At 39.0% G+C, this 18,756-nt stretch overlaps 1 protein-coding gene across 2 annotated transcripts in view; it reads right to left on the bottom strand.

The window, feature by feature from the left end:
- APOOL (apolipoprotein O like) overlaps positions 1-18,756 on the bottom strand; it is a 45,306-nt gene that overhangs the window by 5,168 nt on the left and 21,382 nt on the right. For both annotated transcript variants that reach the window (XM_006115319.4, XM_075940762.1), the window contains exons 4-8: positions 15,822-15,876; positions 14,353-14,451; positions 11,658-11,749; positions 7,982-8,098; positions 4,283-4,478 (exon numbers count right to left, since the gene is read on the bottom strand). In XM_006115319.4, coding sequence (XP_006115381.1) covers positions 4,283-4,478; positions 7,982-8,098; positions 11,658-11,749; positions 14,353-14,451; positions 15,822-15,876 — 559 coding nt within the window. The remainder of the gene's footprint in view (positions 1-4,282; positions 4,479-7,981; positions 8,099-11,657; positions 11,750-14,352; positions 14,452-15,821; positions 15,877-18,756) is intronic.

Below are 18,756 nucleotides of genomic sequence, written 5' to 3' on the forward strand. Positions count from 1 at the left end.
GAGGATGAAAGTCTCAAGGGAACAGAGCGTTCAATAAGAACAGAGGGAAACCATTCCGCAGTTGGGACCCTCCTTCCAGATAATGTTGCGGAATTCTCTCGCGCTGAGGATACCCCTGAGGGGGAGGGAAGGCCAGCTGTTAGGAAGAGGCAGGTGTTAGTAGTGGGCGATTCAATCGTTAGGAACATAGATAGTTGGGTTTGTGATGACCGGGAGAACCGTATGGTCACTTGCCTGCCTGGTGCGAAGGTTGTGGATTTCTCGAGGCATCTAGATAGACTTATGTGTAGTGCTGGGGAGGAGCCGGTGGTCGTGGTACATGTAGGTACCAATGACATAGGGAAGGGTAGAAGAGATGTCCTGGAGGCCAAATTTCGGTTGCTACGAAAGAGACTGAAATCCAGGACCTCTATGGTTGCATTCTCAGAAATGCCTCCAGTTCCACGTGCAGGACCAGGCAGGCAGGCAGGCAGAACTTCAGAGTCTCAATGCGTGGATCAGACGATGATGTAGGGAAGAGGGGTTTGGATTTATTAGGAACTGGGGAAACTTTTGGGAGAGGGGGAGCCTATACAGGAAGGATGGGCTCCACCTAAACCAGGGTGGAACCAGACTGCTGGCACTAAACATTAAAAAGGCCATAGAGCAGTTTTTAAACTAAGAGATGGGGGAAAGCCGATTGGTGTGGAGATGCACGTAAATCGGATGGAGACTTCTCTTAAGAGCAGAATCCATTGATAGAGATTCTCTAAGCTGTAGTCAGAAAGAGAGGTGGGGAGAGGACAAACCATGGGCCAGAGCAGACAAACAAACGCATATAAAGGAATCCAATGCATCAGGGAAGGGCAGACAAATAAGTAGTGGCAAATTTCTAAAGTGCTTCTACACAAATGCTAGGAGTCTGACTAATAAGATGGGTGAACTAGAGTACCTCGTAATAAAGGAGGAGATTGACATAATAGACATCACTGAAACCTGGTGGAATGAGGAAAATCTGTGGGACACAATCATACTAGGATATAAAATATATCGAAAGGATAGAGCAGACCGTGTGGGTGGCAGAGTGGCACTGTATGTGAAAGATAATGTAGAATCAAATGAAATAAAAATATTAAATCAATCAACATGTTCAATAGAATCACTATGGATAGTAATTCCATGCTCCAATAAGAAGAAATTAGCAGTAGGGATATATTACCGACTACCTGACCAGGACAGGGATACTGACATTGAAATGCTGAGGGAGATTAGAGAGGCTACCAAAATAAAGAACTTTATAATAATGGGGGATTTTAATTACCCCCATATTGACTGGATACATGTCACCTTGGGAAGAGAAGCAGAGAGAAAATTTCTCAGGAACCCACAAGGGGAGAGGCAATTCTCAATTTAGTCCTGAATGGAGCGCAGGATCAGATCCAAGAGATAACCATTGCAGGACCGGCTGGGAACAGTGACCATAATATAATAACATTTAGCATTTCTGTGGTGGGATGAACACCTCAGCAGTCCAGCACTCTGGCATTTAATTTCAAAAAGGGGAATTAGGCAAAAATGAGGAGGTTAGTTAAACAGAAATTAAAAGGCACAATGACTAGAGCCAAATCCCTGCAAGCTGCATGGAAACTTTTTAAAGACACCATAATAGAGGCCCAACTTAAATGTATACCCCAAATTAAAAAACATAGCAAGAGACCTAAAAAAGAGTCACTATGGCTTAACTACCATGTAAAAGAAGCAGTGAGGGACAAAAAGGCATCTTTTAAGAAGTGGAAGTCCAATCCTAGTGCAATAAATAGAAAGGAACATAAACACTGTCAACTCAAGTGTAAAAATGTAATAAGAAAATAAAAAAAAAATTTTGAGGAACAGCTAGCCAAAAACTCTAAAAGACATAAAATGTTTTTTAAGTACATTAGAAGCAGGAAGCCTGCTAAAAAAACTGTGGTTCCCCTAGACGATCGAGATATAAAAGGATCAATCAAGGACGATAAAGCCATTGCGGAGAAACTAAATGATTTCTTTGCTTCAGTCTTCACGGCTGAGGACATTAGGGAGATTCCCATATCTGCACCGTCCTTTGTGGGTGATGAATCTGAGGAACTGTCCCAGACTGAAGTGTCATTAGAGGAGGTTTTGGAACAAGTAGAAAAATTTAATGTTAACAAATCTCCGGGACCGGATGGCATTCATCCAAGGGTTCTAAAAGAACTCTCATGGGAAATTGCTAAACTATTATCTGTGGTTTGTAACCTATCCTTTAAATCGGCTTCCGTACCTACTGACTGGAAGGTAGCCAACGTGACACCAATATTTAAAAAGGGCTCTTGAGGCGATCCTGGCAATTATAGATCGGTAAGTCTAACTTCAGTACCGGGCAAATTAGTCGAAACAATAAAATTGTGAGGCATGTAGAAGAACATAATTTGTTGGACAAAAGTCAACATGGTTTCTGTAAAGGGAAATCACGTCTTACTAATCTATTAGAGTTCTTTGAAGGCTTTAACAAACATGCAGACAAGGGGAATCCAGTAGATATAGTATAAATAGATTTTCAGAAAGCCTTTGACAAGGTCCCTCACCAAAGGCTCTTGTGTAAATTACATTGCTATAAGATAAGAGGGAAGGTCCTTTGCTGGATTGAGAACTGGTTAAAAGACAGGAAACAAAGGGTAGGAATAAATGGTAAATTTTCAGAATGGCGAGGGGTAACTAGTGGTGTCCCCCAAGGGTCAGCCCTGGGACGAATCCTTTTCAACTTATTCATAAATGATCTGGAGAAAGGGGTAAGCAGTGAGGTGGTAAAATTTGCGGATGATACCAAACTGTTTAGGATAGTCAAGACAGAAGCAGACTGTGAGGGACTTATGTGGATAAGTGTAAAGTAATGTACATCGGGAAAAATAAGCCCAACTATATGTACAGTTTGATGGGGGCTAATTTGGCTATGACAAATCAGGAAGAGATCTTGGCATTATCGTTGATAGTTCTCTGAAAACTTCCACACAGTGTGCAGCGGCGGTCAAAAAAGCAAATAGGATGCTAGGGTTATTAAGAAAGGGATAGAAAATAAGACACAGAATATCTTACTGCTCCTGTATAAAACTACGGTACGCCCACATCTTGAATACTGTGTACAGATGTGGTCTCCTCACCTCAAAAAAGATATTCTGGCCTTGGAAAGGGTTCAGAGAAGGACAACTAAAATGATTAGGGGTTTGGAACGGGAGAGGTTAAAGCGACTGGCGCTTTTCAGTTTAGAAAAGAGGAGACTGATGAGGGATATGATAGAGGTATATAAAATTATGAGTGGTGTGGAGAGGGCAGATAAAGAAAAGTTATTTATTAGTTCCCATAATAGAAGAACTAGAGGACACCAAATGAAATTAATGGGTAGCAGGTTTAAAACTAATAAAAGAAAGTTCTTCTTCACATAGCGTTTAGTCAACCTGTGGAACTCCTTGCCAGAGGAGGCTATGAAGGCTAGGACTATAACAGAGTTTAAAGAGAAGCTAGATCATTTCATGGAGGTTAGGTCCATAAAAGGCTATTAGCCAGGGGATAGAAATGGTGTCCCTGGCCTCTGTTTGTCAGAGGCTGCAGATGGATGGCACAAGACAAATCGTTTGATTAATGTCTTCGGTCCACCCTTTCTGGGGCACCTGGTGCTGGGCACTGTCGGCAGACAGGTTACTGGGCTAGATGGACCTTTGGTCTGACCCAGTACGGCCGTTCTTATGTTCTTATATGTAAGTTTTTCAATGCCTTATAATAGTATCTCTCAAACCTGTGACCCCTGGACCACTGGCTGATCACCTGGTGCTGGATCTCCTCGTTTCCAGGTGCTTTTACAGATACCTAGACATTTCACTACAAGATAGCCAGGGTATTTGTAAAAGGAACTGGAAACAAGACGACATATTAGTTGCCTTCACAGTTAAGCAGATGCTATATATGAGGAAACAGATGCCACCTTTAAGCAGTATTATCGTTTTACAAAAGCAAATGCTACTGTTTCCATAGAAGAGATGTGCAAGTGATATAAAGTAGCATCCATATGATTGAAAATGGGAAGAGAGGTGGTCCACAACACGTATTCTTTATTGAGCTGTGGGTCACAATTTGGAACCCCCTACCATCTCTTTGGGCTCTTGATATCACATATTGCATTCTATGGAGTTTACCATATTTTCTAAAGCTAAATTTGACAGCACAGGCCTGCTAGAGCTGCTCTTATTTAAAAAACAGAATAATTCACAGTTCACTGCAGTGATTTTCATACCTGAGATGACATTTGGCACTTTTAATTCTGCTGGCAAAGGCACAGGATTCTTTGAACTCTCAGTCTTCATTATAGGAGAATCTGTTATAGTAAGTGGTTTTGACTTAACCTCAGATTCAGGAGTTCTTTTATGAATCTCTGCACTTTTTTGATCTCTTACAGCTGGTTCCAGAACTTGTTGCAGGTGTGAATCAGGCTAAATTGCAAATGAATCAAGCAAATAAAATAGAACAATATTTACGTGTACAGTACACTTACATTGTTGATAAAAGAAATTACAAAAGAACTATCAACTTTTACTACATTATTTCCAGATATGCATTACGTGTGTACAAAGTTTTACATCAAAAACACAGAAATATGCCAGAAGAAATTAGTGTACCAGAAGTTGAATTTCCCTGGTCTGGTACCTTCAGGACCTGACTGTTCCCAAATCAGGGAATTTGCTGGGGAGATCAATGCCAACCCCTGTGGTCCCAGCCGCTGAGGTTCCAGGGCTCTACTCTCTGGGCATGCCTCTTCCGGCTACTGGCCCACCAAGTTTCCGAGGCTCCCCACCCAATACAGGGCCTCCCACACTTCTCTCCCCCCACAGGGCTCCACTCTCCCTAGTCCAGCAATGCTCCTGACACTAGACTACTCGTTTTTCCTCATAAGTGCTCCAGCCCCAGACATCCATGGGGTCACCTCTGATGCTGGGCCAGAGATATTGCCAGACTAAGGAAATCCAGAATACAGAAGTTACTTCATGTTAGAGTCAAATAATTGAAAATATTCTCTAATGATATTGTCTGAGTAACAATGGGCACCACAATAAAAAGATAGCAGATGCATTTCTAAATACTGTCCAGATACAGTAAAACTCCGATGGTCCAGCAGCTGACCATTGGAGCTGCTCTGCCCCCAGCTTCCCCGATTCAGCCGCTGCTAAAACTGACCAGTGGCTGAATCGGGGAAGCCGAGGGCAGAGCAGCTGGAGTGCCGCCGGGTAGGTCCCATAGCGCTGCCCCTCGGGGCTGCAGGACAAACCCGGCAGCACCCCAGCTGTTCCCGATTCAGCTGCTGCTGAAACTGACCGGCGGCTGACTCCAGGAAGCCCGAGGCAGAGCTGCTCTGCCCTGGCTTCCTGGAATCAGCCCCTGATCAGTTTCAGTAGCAGCTGACTTGGGTACACCTGGGACAGAGCAGCTGGGGTGCTGCCAGGTTGGTCCCCATAGCGCTGCCCCTCAGTGCTACTGGACCAACCCGGCAGCGCCCCAGCTGCTCTGTCTCAGGTGTCCCGATTCAGCTGCTTTTGAAACTGACCAGTGGCTGACTCTAGGAAGCCGGGGCAGCGCAGCTCTGCCTCGAGCTTCCTGGAGTCAGCCACTGATCAGTATCAGCAGCGGCTCACTTGGGGGCACCTGGGGTAGAGCAGCTGGGGGGCTGCCAGGTTGGTCTCGCAGCGCCGAGGGGCGGCGCTACCGGACCAACCTGGCAGCACTCTAGCTGCTCTGCTGCAGGCGTCCCCAATTCAGCCTTTGCTGAAACTGACCAGCAGCGGCTGAATCAGGGATGCCTGGGGCAGAGTCGGACTATCGGAAGGGGGGGCTATGAAGGGTCTGGGGTGGCGTCCCCCCCAACCCAGACCCCTCATAGGCCCCCCTTCCGATAGTCCGGCATAGCTGATAATCTGGCACCCCCTGGGTCCTAAAGGTGCCAGATTATCGGAAGTTTACTGTACAAGGAATCTGGATATACAGAAGCTTGTTTAATGGTTGATAAATAATACTATGATTTGACAGAGCATATTTCCATCCAAGACTCTCAAAAGGCTTTACAAAGAAAGGTACAGGTCATTATCTCCCTTTCAAATGGGGAAACAACAAGGTTAAAGCAATTCGTGGATTTACAGGATAACTGCCAGCCTTTCCAGTGTTATTGTGAAACTTGGAGTTTGAACTACAACTAGCCACTTATATGAGAATAACAAACCTGCAGATTATTCTTGATTAGTGATGAGCAACTATTTAGTTTAAGAAGCAACAGACTTTATTCAGCAAAACTCTGTCAGTTTATAATCCTTTTTACTATGTCAGTTTTCCTAATAGTTTCTCATTATTCAATTGAAATAAAATACTCCTCAGTCAGAATTTTGTTCATGATTCTCAATGGAAATAAAAACTGAGGATTAACAAAAATGTGAAAAATAATCAATGTTTTAATAAATAGGCTTTTTATCATTAGAGCTAATTAGGAATTTCCCATTGACATTATTTTGACAGATAATACAACTGACATTTTTCCCAGGACATTTTTATTTTTCCCAAAGTACTTTTTTGATCTTGCACCAAGAAAAATGAAATAAAACATTTGATTGCTGGCATAACCCAAAATGTTTTAGTACTTCATGAATGTTGTTATAATTTGAGCATCTTATGCCCTCACTTTCTCTTCCTGGCTTGGCTCTCTACAAACTACATTTCGCATAATGCAGTGTGGTCTTTTCCTCTGACTGAAACATGTGAGGCAGTAGCAGAAATGTAGTCTGGCAAAAGAGCGAGGTGCACTGTAGAAAATAGACCAAAACTGCACTTTTCTGCTCTCATAGGAAATTGGAGTTTCATGTTAAACTGACTGAAAATGTTTTGTTTTGATTAAAATGATTAAATGAAACATTTCACCATTTCTGAATCAACTTTTTTCCCCTCAAACTTTCAGTTTGTGAAAAATATTGCTTTCAACTTTTCATCCTAATTTAGAATTTTTTTCTTTTTTAAAATGTTGAAATATCAGCATTTCCCTCAGGCTAGAAATTCAAATTCTTGCTCAGCTCTAATTATTAGTTATAATTAATAACTAATTATTAGTTGTAATAATTAATGTTCAGATATACATCCATATTCTCATAAGATTTTTTAAATTGAGAATTGCCATTCAGTAGAATTCATGAATGCCTTGGAATCATCAACATCGATGTGAAATCTATATTTTGTATTCAGTAAAATGACATTTCTTTTTTTACATGTTTTAATTGCAATAAATTTGGTGTGTTCTAGCCAGCCACATTTTTCATAAGTGGCACTCAAGTTAGAGATGTCAAAAGAGGTGCCAGGGACTTATCCTGAAAACATTTATATGCATTCTTAACTATATTATCAGGAGTAGGCATACTGAAATCACTGAGACCACTCAGAGATAGCACAGTTAAGCATGTCTGTAAGTATTTGCAGGCCCATGGCCCGAATAAAGAAAATAAATTATAATCTTATGGTTGCATCTCCTGATCAGAAATGAGGCATGTTAAAAAGGCAGTGGAAGGAAGTTCATTCTGCTATTGCACATCCTGAATATGTTAAATGAATACACACAGCTCAAAGCCTATCAATCTGAGATTTGTCACAAACATGACATGCAAACAAACAAACCAACCCCACTTGGACTGTAAGCTCTTTGGGTTAGGGACTGTCTTTTAGTTCTCTGTTCACATAGCACTAGCACAATGGAGTCTGGGACTGGAATTCCTAAGTGCTACAATAATACAAAGAATAAATAACAAGAATAGCAATATAGTGCGAGGACCTTTGTGCCTTATAATATACTTCACAGTGGTATTAAATGGTATCAATAAATACACCTGTATCTTTTTGCTTAAATTTGCATTTCAAAAATAAATGAAAAGTATTGAACTAAATGACTAAATTCCTTAGAAAAACCAACCTTTAAAGCTTCTTTCTGTGTGAATAGCACTTCTTTCATAGAAGAGTTTTTTGTCCACAGTGATGCTATTGCTTCATATGTTCGATGGCTTGCAGCATATACTTTTTTCCCTGATACCTATTTTTAATTAGTTAAAATGTATTATTTTAAGAAGAAGCTTCACAAATGGTAAGAGTCACAGAACACTTCAAATAAAGCAAATGTTCCCTTGTATTAAACTGTACATTAGCTGAAATATTGGAAGACAGAAAATCTGCATTTCATAAACATAATATATCTCAGACCTCCCCTCACTTCCATTCTTATATTATAAATTGTGTTTAAACTGGTATTGTAAATCATCCATTTACACAAAATTGATTTGAAATTTAATCAGAATGGTTTGAATAAATGAATGCACTAAAGGCTGGAACTGCAAGAAAAGTCAGACATATATGCCACAAACCTGAAAGAAATACGTGACTCATTTTAAGTGGAGTCTTGCTTTATGCCCAGTTAAAACAAATCCCATGGTGAGGAAAGATACAACCAGGAAATAAAAAGAGCTGACTGAAATTAGCGAATATTGCTGTTTTTCTGCACAAAGGTCTGAATTTGTACATTATTATTCAGCTTTTAATTACTCAGACTATTACTGCAACATATATGGAGAGGCTCTGTAGCCAGGGAGGATTCTACTTCCTCACCCACAGAGAGCTATGCACAAAGATCTGGTACTATGGGTATGTATGTACTGTCCTGCAGTTTGAACTACAACAGCATATAATAGCAGTGCACACCAAAATGCTATGCTGAAACACACCCTAGAGATGTGAAGGACTGGTTGACTCTTCAATAAGCAAATGCTAATCGGATAGTGGACAGGATAGAGGCAGCAAGAGGAGGGGGAGAACAAAGGGGGTACTTCAAAGCTGCAGTGCTGCATGGAGCTCAGGGTCAGCGGGAGAGTCCCCAGCTGAACGCGGGCTTCAGCACTTTCACTTTTGAAGTGTAAGAATAGCCCTAGGGCTGTTACACTTCAAAGGCGAAGTTGCCCTATTGACTAATCGAATAGTTGATGCAAAAATGCATCAACTATTCGATTAGTCAATTACCCAATACTTAACATCCTTACCTTCCTGCTCCCTCCTTTGTGGTCACTGCAGGCACAAATCAAAAGGTTCCTCATTCACATGCACATCATCTTGTCTAAAGACAGATACATTTATGCAAACTAGGAACCTTTTAATTTACACATATAGCAGCCACACAAGGGAGTCACAGTGTAGCTCACTGGTGCATGCTATGTGAACTGCAGGGCAATGTAATTAAGCCTGTAAGAGTTTGCATGGGATTCAATATTTGGCTAGGCCACAGAGTACTATCAGGCTACGTCTACACTGGCCCCTCTTCCGGAAGGGGCATGTAAATTTCACTAGTCGTCGTAGGGAAATCCGCGGGGGATTTAAATATCCCCCGCGGCATTTAAATAAAAATGTCCGCCGCTTTTTTCTGGCTTTTAAAAAAGCCGGAAAAGAGCGTCTAGACTGGCCCCGATCCTCCGGAAAAAGTGCCCTTTTCCGGAGGGTCTTATTCCTACTTCAAAGTAAGAATAAGAGCCTCCGGAAAAGGGCACTTTTTCCGGAGGATCGGGGCCAGTCTAGACGCTCTTTTCCGGCTTTTTTAAAAGCCGGAAAAAAGCGGCGGACATTTTTATTTAAATACCGCGGGGGATATTTAAATCCCCCGCGGATTTCCCTACGACGACTAGTGAAATTTACATGCCCCTTCCGGAAGAGGGGCCAGTGTAGACGTAGCCTCACTGTTTGCCTCCTATTAATATGTACTTATGTGAATCCTGAAATGGAATTTTTACAATCATGAAGCAGGTGTTTACTGAACAGAATTACATGGAAGTAGTCACTCATTTATATAGCACTAGAAGATTTACCTGGCATTGCTCCAGTCCTTAACTCAATCAATTTTTGTTTTTCTTCATTTAAATCATTGCTCTGGGATGGGGCTGGAGATGAAGGGTTCAGGATGCATGCTGCCCTAAGGAGAGAGGACTACCCCAGCCCTCTCTTCCCACAGCAGTTTGGAGCCAAGTGAGAAGCACCTCTCTATGGCTACTGCAGCTCCAGCAGACACAGCTGGGGGGAGGGAGGGTATATGTACGGGTTAATCTGCTCCCTGCACTACCCAACCAGGATGAGGAATGGAGCAAACTGTGCACATTCCCATCGCTCCCTGCCAAAGGGGAACAGCAATATTCCTGTTTGGGAAGGAGGGGGTGCTGCAGCCCCACTACCTTCCCTAATGTGCACCTGGAGGGTGGGAGGCTCAAGGCTGGGACAGATAGGGAAGTAGGGCACACCACAGTAAGCCCCTTTCACCCATCTGGTGATTCGGTCTCTGTTCTGTATGGTTTTATGTTTCCCTATACGTATGGGGGATGGGAGGAAGAGCCTCAACTTGCTCCCACACACAACAAAACCTTTATTTTGCTTTATACCATACAGAGGAAGCTGTATACCATATTTGATGGTCCTAGCTCTTACAGTTTAGAAGGAGTTCTTGAACAGATGGACAGACATATCATAGATAAATGCTACTCTAATGTGGTGACTTCTTTGGGCAAATATGCTAGTTAAAAACACAGCTGTAGATTTCCACCAGTCATCCAAATAATTATTACATACGTTATTGGTAGGCTAACAGTTGGAATCAACTTGAAAAGTTTCTGTTAATTACAAGTAGTTAAAGGGAGTTAAATCCCACGAGTTTCTAACAGAAGAGTCTGCCTCACTTTACAGCTCACAACCTCACTATAATCAGACATAAGGGCAATGTTCAGCTTGTTTCAAGATTTCTAAGTATCGTTTATCAAAAGGCTTCAGTAAAGCCATTCTTGATATCTAGATTCTACTTGATCACAGAGGTAGGAGCTCTTGTACCTCAAGAATTTTGCGAAGAAAGAAAGATTTGAGAGTCTAAATACAGAAAATCGCCCAAGCAGCAAGGGCATTATAAAACTTTTTTAAATAGGAAAAATATTTTGTAGTTCAAGAACAATGTTCTTGATAATAATATTCTTAACCCTCTCAATCTAATGGTAATACAAAATAATCAGATACAACCACATCATATATGCAAAAATCTAAATATAGCACAATACATTTTCTACATGAGTAGCAAAAAATATTGTGATCAGTATTCTAATTAGCTAGCCAACAAGCAAACTTCAAGATTATAGTCACAAGAAAACAGTGAGGGGGAATTCCCTGTTTCACATAAATCCAGCAATGGATGCACTATAAAAGAAAAGAGCTTCAGAAATATCAACTGTGTATCAATTGGGCAACTTCTTGTATCATGTTAATTTACTGAAATGAGTTGCTATTAAATGAAATTTTCTGTTGATTAAAAATTTAGTTATATAGTATATAAAAATGAAATTCTCCACTATCAAAATAAGAATTAAATACGGAAAACAGAACTAATTTGGTCAAATAAATTCAACCATTTTATTTATTTCTGATGAACACGTAATCAACATACACATTATATATAAGCGGACACAATTATATCTCTGGAAATTAAATACTGCATATGAGTTGCAACGTTTCTGTCTCACTTAGCTTAAACATTGAAATACTGATACTGTCACACTATAAAAAAAAATTAAAACACTTACCTTCGTAATTACTACTGACTGAGCTGGGTAACAAACGGATACTGCTAAAGTGGCAAGCCCAAGTGGATAAGCAATTTTCTTAAATCTAGAACCTGTATAAGCCACACAAATAATTTAAACAGGAACTAGATACGAATGAAACATAGTACTGGATAGCTATATAATTTTAACCTCTGACTCTAGGCAACTACATAGATCAAAATCTAATGCAGATATGACTGGCACAGAGTTAGTTTCTATATTCCAATGGGCCAATTGATGTTTCATTAAAATTTACTGAAGTAAAAAAACGAAGCTACACCTTCAATTATTAAATATTACTAACATCTTCTTTATAAGTAGTCCAGTGTCCACTGTTTCTTATTAAATATTACTAAAATCTTCCTTATAAGTAGTCCAAATTCCACTGTTTATTAATGTTTTGTCTGCCATCACATTGCCCAACTCCCTCACTTTCTCAGATCTTTATGAATACTCCTACCCTTGTATTCTTGACTATTTTACATAATTTTTCAATATCTGTTAATTTTGCCACTTTACTGTTTTCCCCACCTTTTCCAAATCACTAAAGAATATATTAAACATTTGTCCTATTACGTATCATTGAGCAATCTGTTGTTAACACTAATCTCTTACTCCTATTCTTGGTTTACAGTCTCTTAGGGTACGTCTACACAGCAGCACTATTTCGGAATAACATTACAAGCTTTTATTTAGAAATAATATCAAGATGAAGGACTTCTTACTCTGACTCCAGGAACCCTCATTTCACGAGGAGTAAAGGAAGACGAAGGAAGAGCAGTCTTTCTTCGACTTCTTATTGTGTAGACAGTGCCAAAAAGCCAAAGTAAGCTATTTTGACTTCAGATATGCAATTGATGTAGCTGAAGTTATGCAATTTAATTTGACTTTAGCCCCTCTGTGTAGATGTACCCTTAGTTTCCAATCTATAATAGTTCTTTCATACCAAGATGACTTAAGTTTAATAGCCTAGTGACACAATTCGGGAAAGTTTTTTTGAAAGTCCAAATAAATTATATCTATTTGTTCACTTTTACCCACTATGTCGTTGACACTTAAAATCTACTGACAACAGAAAAAGAACAACATTTTCTTGAATAAACTATGCTGGTTTTTCTGTATCGCCTACTGATTGATGTCATATAACTTTATGTAAGTACTGTTTCAAGCATTTTACCAGGTACTGAAATAAAAATCATTTGCAAATAACATACCCAAACATCTGTTGTAAAAATAAGTATTTGCTACCCTTCAGTGTATAGTACACTATATTAATCAGTTTGCATATTTTTGCTAATAGCTTTACCATTTCAATTCACCCTTGGATAAACACTATTCAGTCCTGGTGATTTGTTGCGCTTTGAGGACTTTTTCATGTGAACCAAGGTCTAATTTATTAACTGCTTCTTGCACTTTTTCTTGAGACCCTTCAAATGCTGACAGTGGCTCATTGTTATTACCTATTGATTGTCATCTATCATGTTTCAAAAAATGCCTATTTTTTCCAAAGTTGCCTTTGATTGCTTTTAACCCCTGCATATTTGATTGCACTTTGAAATCCTTTCCTTATGTCTAGGATGTCAGTTCCCCAATTAGTCCTGTGGTACCTAATGCATTTAAATCCCTCCTTTTTATTGTACTGCCACAGTATCATCCAAACAGTGGGCTATGACATAGATTTGGGGCTGTTTACAAATCCAAGGAAATAAAGATAATTTACAAATGTGATGTTCCAGTCCTGCCCAGGTTCAATGTGTTTGTGGCTTTACCTAAAAATCCTATTGCTGTAAATTTCCAAAATCTAAATCATTACTTTTCCTGACATTTATTCTTATGAACATTTCAGAAGGAAATACTTGTAAACTCTACAGCAATGCAATTAAATATAAAACCTACAAAATTATTTTATAATTTAACAAAAATTAAGTCTGGGGATCTTGAATGTATATTTCATAATTTTATGAAAATTAAATCAAATAATTTTGAATAGATCAGTTCTGTTGAGCACCTCTATTGCTGTCTCAGAGCATCAATTCCCCAATATCTTACACACCTCCATTTTAGCATTTCATGTCATAGCTACCATCATTCTGGCCTAGGAGCACTGAGAGAGACTCTTCAGTGTCCTTTACAAATACTTTTGGATTGGCCAGGAGTATATCAAAAGGTTTAAGATGCTCTAGTTTTCATTGTGAGGTTTAATGGCTATCTAGATTTATATACCTTTCTTATGAACGTAGAAGCAATGATTATGATTATTTATACTGTGTAGTAATTTAAACTAATTATCAAATAAAAAATTACCAAAGAAAATTAAGACATTTCTGATGGCACAATAGGGTCCTATATTGCTAATAATAATTTTAATTATAGAATTAAATATAAAATTGTTATTTTAAAAACAGTAAATTAAACAAAGCTATAAAAGAAAAATGTCTGCTAGCAGCCCTTCTACATAATCTGAAATCTTGTGGGGTTTTTTGGAAATGTAACTGTTCACAAGTATTAAAAAGGTTTTTACCCAAAACTTAAGTCAAAATTGCAGAAAGCATAAAACAAAGTATTATTAAAGATATGTCACACAATTACTAATCTGACAGTGTTTGAAAACAAAACAAAACCAACCAACTAAACAAAAAAAAAAAAAAAAAAAAAAAAAAAAAAAAAAACATACCTCTTCTTGCCAGAACTAAGCCAGTAAGGCCTGAAATTGTAATTACAGCAACTTTTGGAAGAAATTCTGTAGGTGGATTCTTCAGATAAACATATGTAGCTTTAAAAAAAATATCAAAACAGCTATGGTATAATAACTGAAGATTAATCAAATGTCTTTTTTCCCCTTCATTTTAAGACAGAACAGTAAAGTCAAATCTGAATTCTGGGGGAGGCCCAATCTTACAATTGGACCCGCTTTTACAGACACCTGCATCCATGTCCAGCTCCACTGACTTATTTTGCAGGCATACACATGGGAGTCAGAACTGCATATCAGGATTCTAATGTATCATTCACAAAATATACATTTCACAAAGTTCACAATCATGCTCCTAAGACACCTTTTGGTATTTAGTAAAATGCTTGCTCAAAGCAAATGACAGGGTTTTAATTTTTCATTGTTATGTCAAAAATGTACTTTAATATTGATGAGAGGAGATACCACAAGGCTGATATTTCTTGATTTTAAAATAACAATAATGCTCCTATATAGCCTTTTTCATCAGTAGAGCTCAAAGTCTTTCATGATCTTTAATGTATTTATTCTTACGATGCCACATTTTTACAGAACTGAAGCACAGAGAGACTCGCCCAAGGTCACATAGGATGTCTGCAGAGGAGAAGGGAATTGAACTGGGCACACCCAAATCCTAGGCTAGGACCATAACAACTCAACCATCCTTTCTTTCTGTATATTTTTGGCTGTTAATTTCAGAAATGCATCTTTAATACAAAGAGTATTTTTATCTTCAATACCTGAATTAAGATCAAACTGTGAATTATAAATGAAAACTAAACTAAGGAAGCAAGGGAAAGGAATTATTTTCTCCAGCATAGCAGTTTGGTATGGAACAGCTATGTAGCCTCCTCTCTGGTATGGATTGCAAATAGGATTTGGACTGCCTATGCACCTATGTGAAAATTTAAGAATGTGGATCACCCCCCAACACAAACCATGCTTTGTTCTGCTAAGAGAAAACACTAGGGAGAAAAGTTCTGCAGGAGGATCTAGAGACTTTGTATGAGGTTTCTTGCTACATTCCTGTTTTGTTCCACCTTGCAGTACTGTCATGAAAGTTCTTTGATATTTAGCAGCTTCTGAACCTAAAGAGGGACAGGGTAACATATGGCTTCAAACGTCATCTAATATTAAAATAAAAGGAATTACAAGTTAGCTGAGTCATAATTACAAAGACAGCAGGAACTTCCTTTTTGTTTTCAAATAAGAGACTATAGTAAGTAACCTGAAGCCAGTTTCTAGAGAAGACTTCAAATGGCCTTTTGTATTAATAGTGTTTGCTCTAGTACAATACAAATATTTTTGACAGAATTTGCTGTTCTCCGGTATAAACCAGCTTTGCAACTTTCATAGCCAAACAATAAGCAAGAGGAGACTAGTTTTAAATTTTGACAATATGACTCACCTACCTTTTCCAAACTGTATTGAATCCATTATCCCATTTTTAATAAGGACATAGGCATCCTACACAAAAGAAAATGTAGGTAAAGTGAACTTTATTTTAAATTGAAGTCTTCAATGCCACAGATACAAAACTGACACACACTGGAGTACATACTTTTCAACTTTTGTCCAAGAGAATTGAGTAATTACATAACAAGTAAAAGAAACAGATCAGTCAAAAAGCTTTTAAAATGAAAAATGCAAATACATTTCTACTTCACTCCCAGTGTATAAAATGTATATTTAAATTATATGTGGATGGGGTGACAGATATTACAAACTCATGGAATATCTTTAGGGACCACATTGCATTAAGCAACTGAATGGTTTATATATCATTGTGAGCCAGTGAAAGCATATAACTTCAAGGCTGAAGGGCTGCTACAGCTCTTCCAGGAACTAGGAACTGTGTGTGTAAAGGGGGCATAAAGGTGAATCACTCACTTTATAAACACCTACAGAGCAATATGATTCATTGGAACGCGTTCACATACGTGTTCAAACTGGGTTTTCCAGAGACCAACAGAGAGAGTTTTAGGGATAAAAAGGCAGCATTCATACAGCCTCGGGGCTTTCTTTCTGTTCTACAGAACATACTGTCCTGTAGGGGCCCCAAGTCTTGTGGTAAGATCAGAAATAATTTGTCTTACAAGGGCTCCATAAGACTAAGGGGCAAAAACTGGTGTATTTAGTGTGTGTTTAAATCTATTTATTGTTTATTATGCTTTTACCTTACGAATAGACTTACTTGCTTAGAAAGAGCTGTATGGTAACTTGTGACTGCTGGCAATACCAAATTCATAGACCTGAGAGAGAAAACAACACCGACTGCTATGGGCAGATTGGCTTGCTGGAGGTATTGCAGTGTAAGGCAGGGAGATAGGTATCTTAAAACTCCCCAGTCAGAAAGGACTGGGACAAGGGTCCTTGCCCAGAGACAGCTGGAGACTTGACTAGGCACTCTTAGGCTACGTCTTCATTGCCAGTTCTTCTGGCAGAAAATATGCTAATGAGGAACTCATTAGCATAAGTCACAATCTCATTAGCATATTTTCTGCCGTTTTTTTTCACAAAGGGTTTTTGCGCAAAAAGAAGCACTGTGGATTTTTTTTTTCAAACCCCTCATTTTGCACAAGATTCTTGTGCCTCTCTGGAACAGGCATAAGAATCTTCCACAAACATCCACATTGCTTCTTTTTGCGCAAATACCCCTTGCACAAAAAGAAACAGCAGAAAATATGCTAATAAGATTGCAACTTATGCTAATTAGTCCCTCATTAGCATATTTTCTGCTGGAAGAACTGGCAGTGAAGATGTAGCCTTAGAGTGGACTATAGAGGGGGATATGGGGCAGTTTCCCATAAATCATGAGAGATAGTACCTTTTAAAATTTCTCCTTCTCTCACACACACAATCACTCTTGTATGCACTGGAAGTTTTTCCAAATTTCAACATAACATTCCTTGAAAAAAATGGTATAGTAATTTAAAAGAAATAATCGTGGAAGAAAAAATAAGAGCATAGAACTGTAAAAAGTTGTTCTTCATTGTATCTGAAATAGGTGATGTAATATTATTTAATAGAATATGTAAGTTTGGGAACACCCACAACAGGCCTTTCAGTAACAAAAAAGGAATAGCCATCAATAGTCAGACGGTCTAATTGCTCATCAACAACCAATCTGCTATCCCAGAGGCTTCTCTGAGAAGACACATCCACAATGGAGACCACTTGACCAATGGGGATCATCTGACTCCCATATCCCAGTGAGAATCTTTCAAGCAACCAGAAGTATAAAAGAAAGACAGTGACATCATCATTTGGCCTCTCCCCCATCCCAATTCAACATCTGGAAGAATGTCTGGAGGACAAAGACTTTGGAGTGCGGAAATTTGGTCTAAGACTGAAGGAGCCCTAGCCTGTGCATTGAGGAACTGAAATCTGCTTCTTCTATCTGTCAGGGAGAGAAAAACTATTTCAATTTAGCCCTTCACTCAACTGGACGTTTAGGATTTAGATGTGTTTTTACATTTTATTTTCTTAAGGTAATTACATCTGACCTTTATGATTACCAATTATAATCACTTACATTCTTTTTATGTAGTTGTTAAACATATTTTAATGTTTTATCTTAACAGAGTTTGTTAAACTTCTTGGGAAATCTCAGCTCAGGTTACAAAGACTGGTGCACGTCCACTTTCCTATCAAAAAGTGGTGAACTAAGTAGTCATGCTTCTGACTAGTGCAAGACAGTATAATTCTCGGATGCAAGACTGGGCATCTGGAGGAAATTTGTTGGAGCCTCCTTATTGATGGTTCATGAGTAGCTGGGAGATCATGCATGTTACATTTTTGATGTTTATGGATGTTTGTGTGAGTGCAGTGCCTATCAGAGACTTGTAGTTTGACATAAGCATCACAATGTGAGAAAGAACCCAGGCTGGTGGGACAGAAGGCTCAGTGGTCCGACAACACAGGTTGCGCTCTGAGGGCTCATCACAGTGCACACTCCCACAACAAATGGAATGAGGGAACCAATATAAAGTGTTATTGGCTTTTTACATGTTGGCATATATTGTACACAACTTGAAGGTAAGGAATGCTGTGGTTTCCGCAATGTGCTCAGCAAAACACCCTAGAGGTATGTCTACAGGAAGATTAGAAATTATGAAGGATTACATGGATTCACTGTGAGTTAGATCTGGTGTACACTAGGAACTACTGCCAGTATACTGATGTGATTATTTTTACTACATTTTTTATGCTGGCAAACCTCCTGTTGGAGATGTAGTTTATACCAGCAGAAGAGTGCTTCTGATGATACAGTTTATCCTAGCTCCCTAAGTAAAATAAACTATGCCAGCAAAAGTGTATTTTTGCCAAAATAATGTGTTTACACAG

This window comes from Pelodiscus sinensis, chromosome 13, assembly GCF_049634645.1.
Source record: "Pelodiscus sinensis isolate JC-2024 chromosome 13, ASM4963464v1, whole genome shotgun sequence".
Classification (NCBI taxonomy): Eukaryota; Metazoa; Chordata; order Testudines; family Trionychidae; genus Pelodiscus; species Pelodiscus sinensis.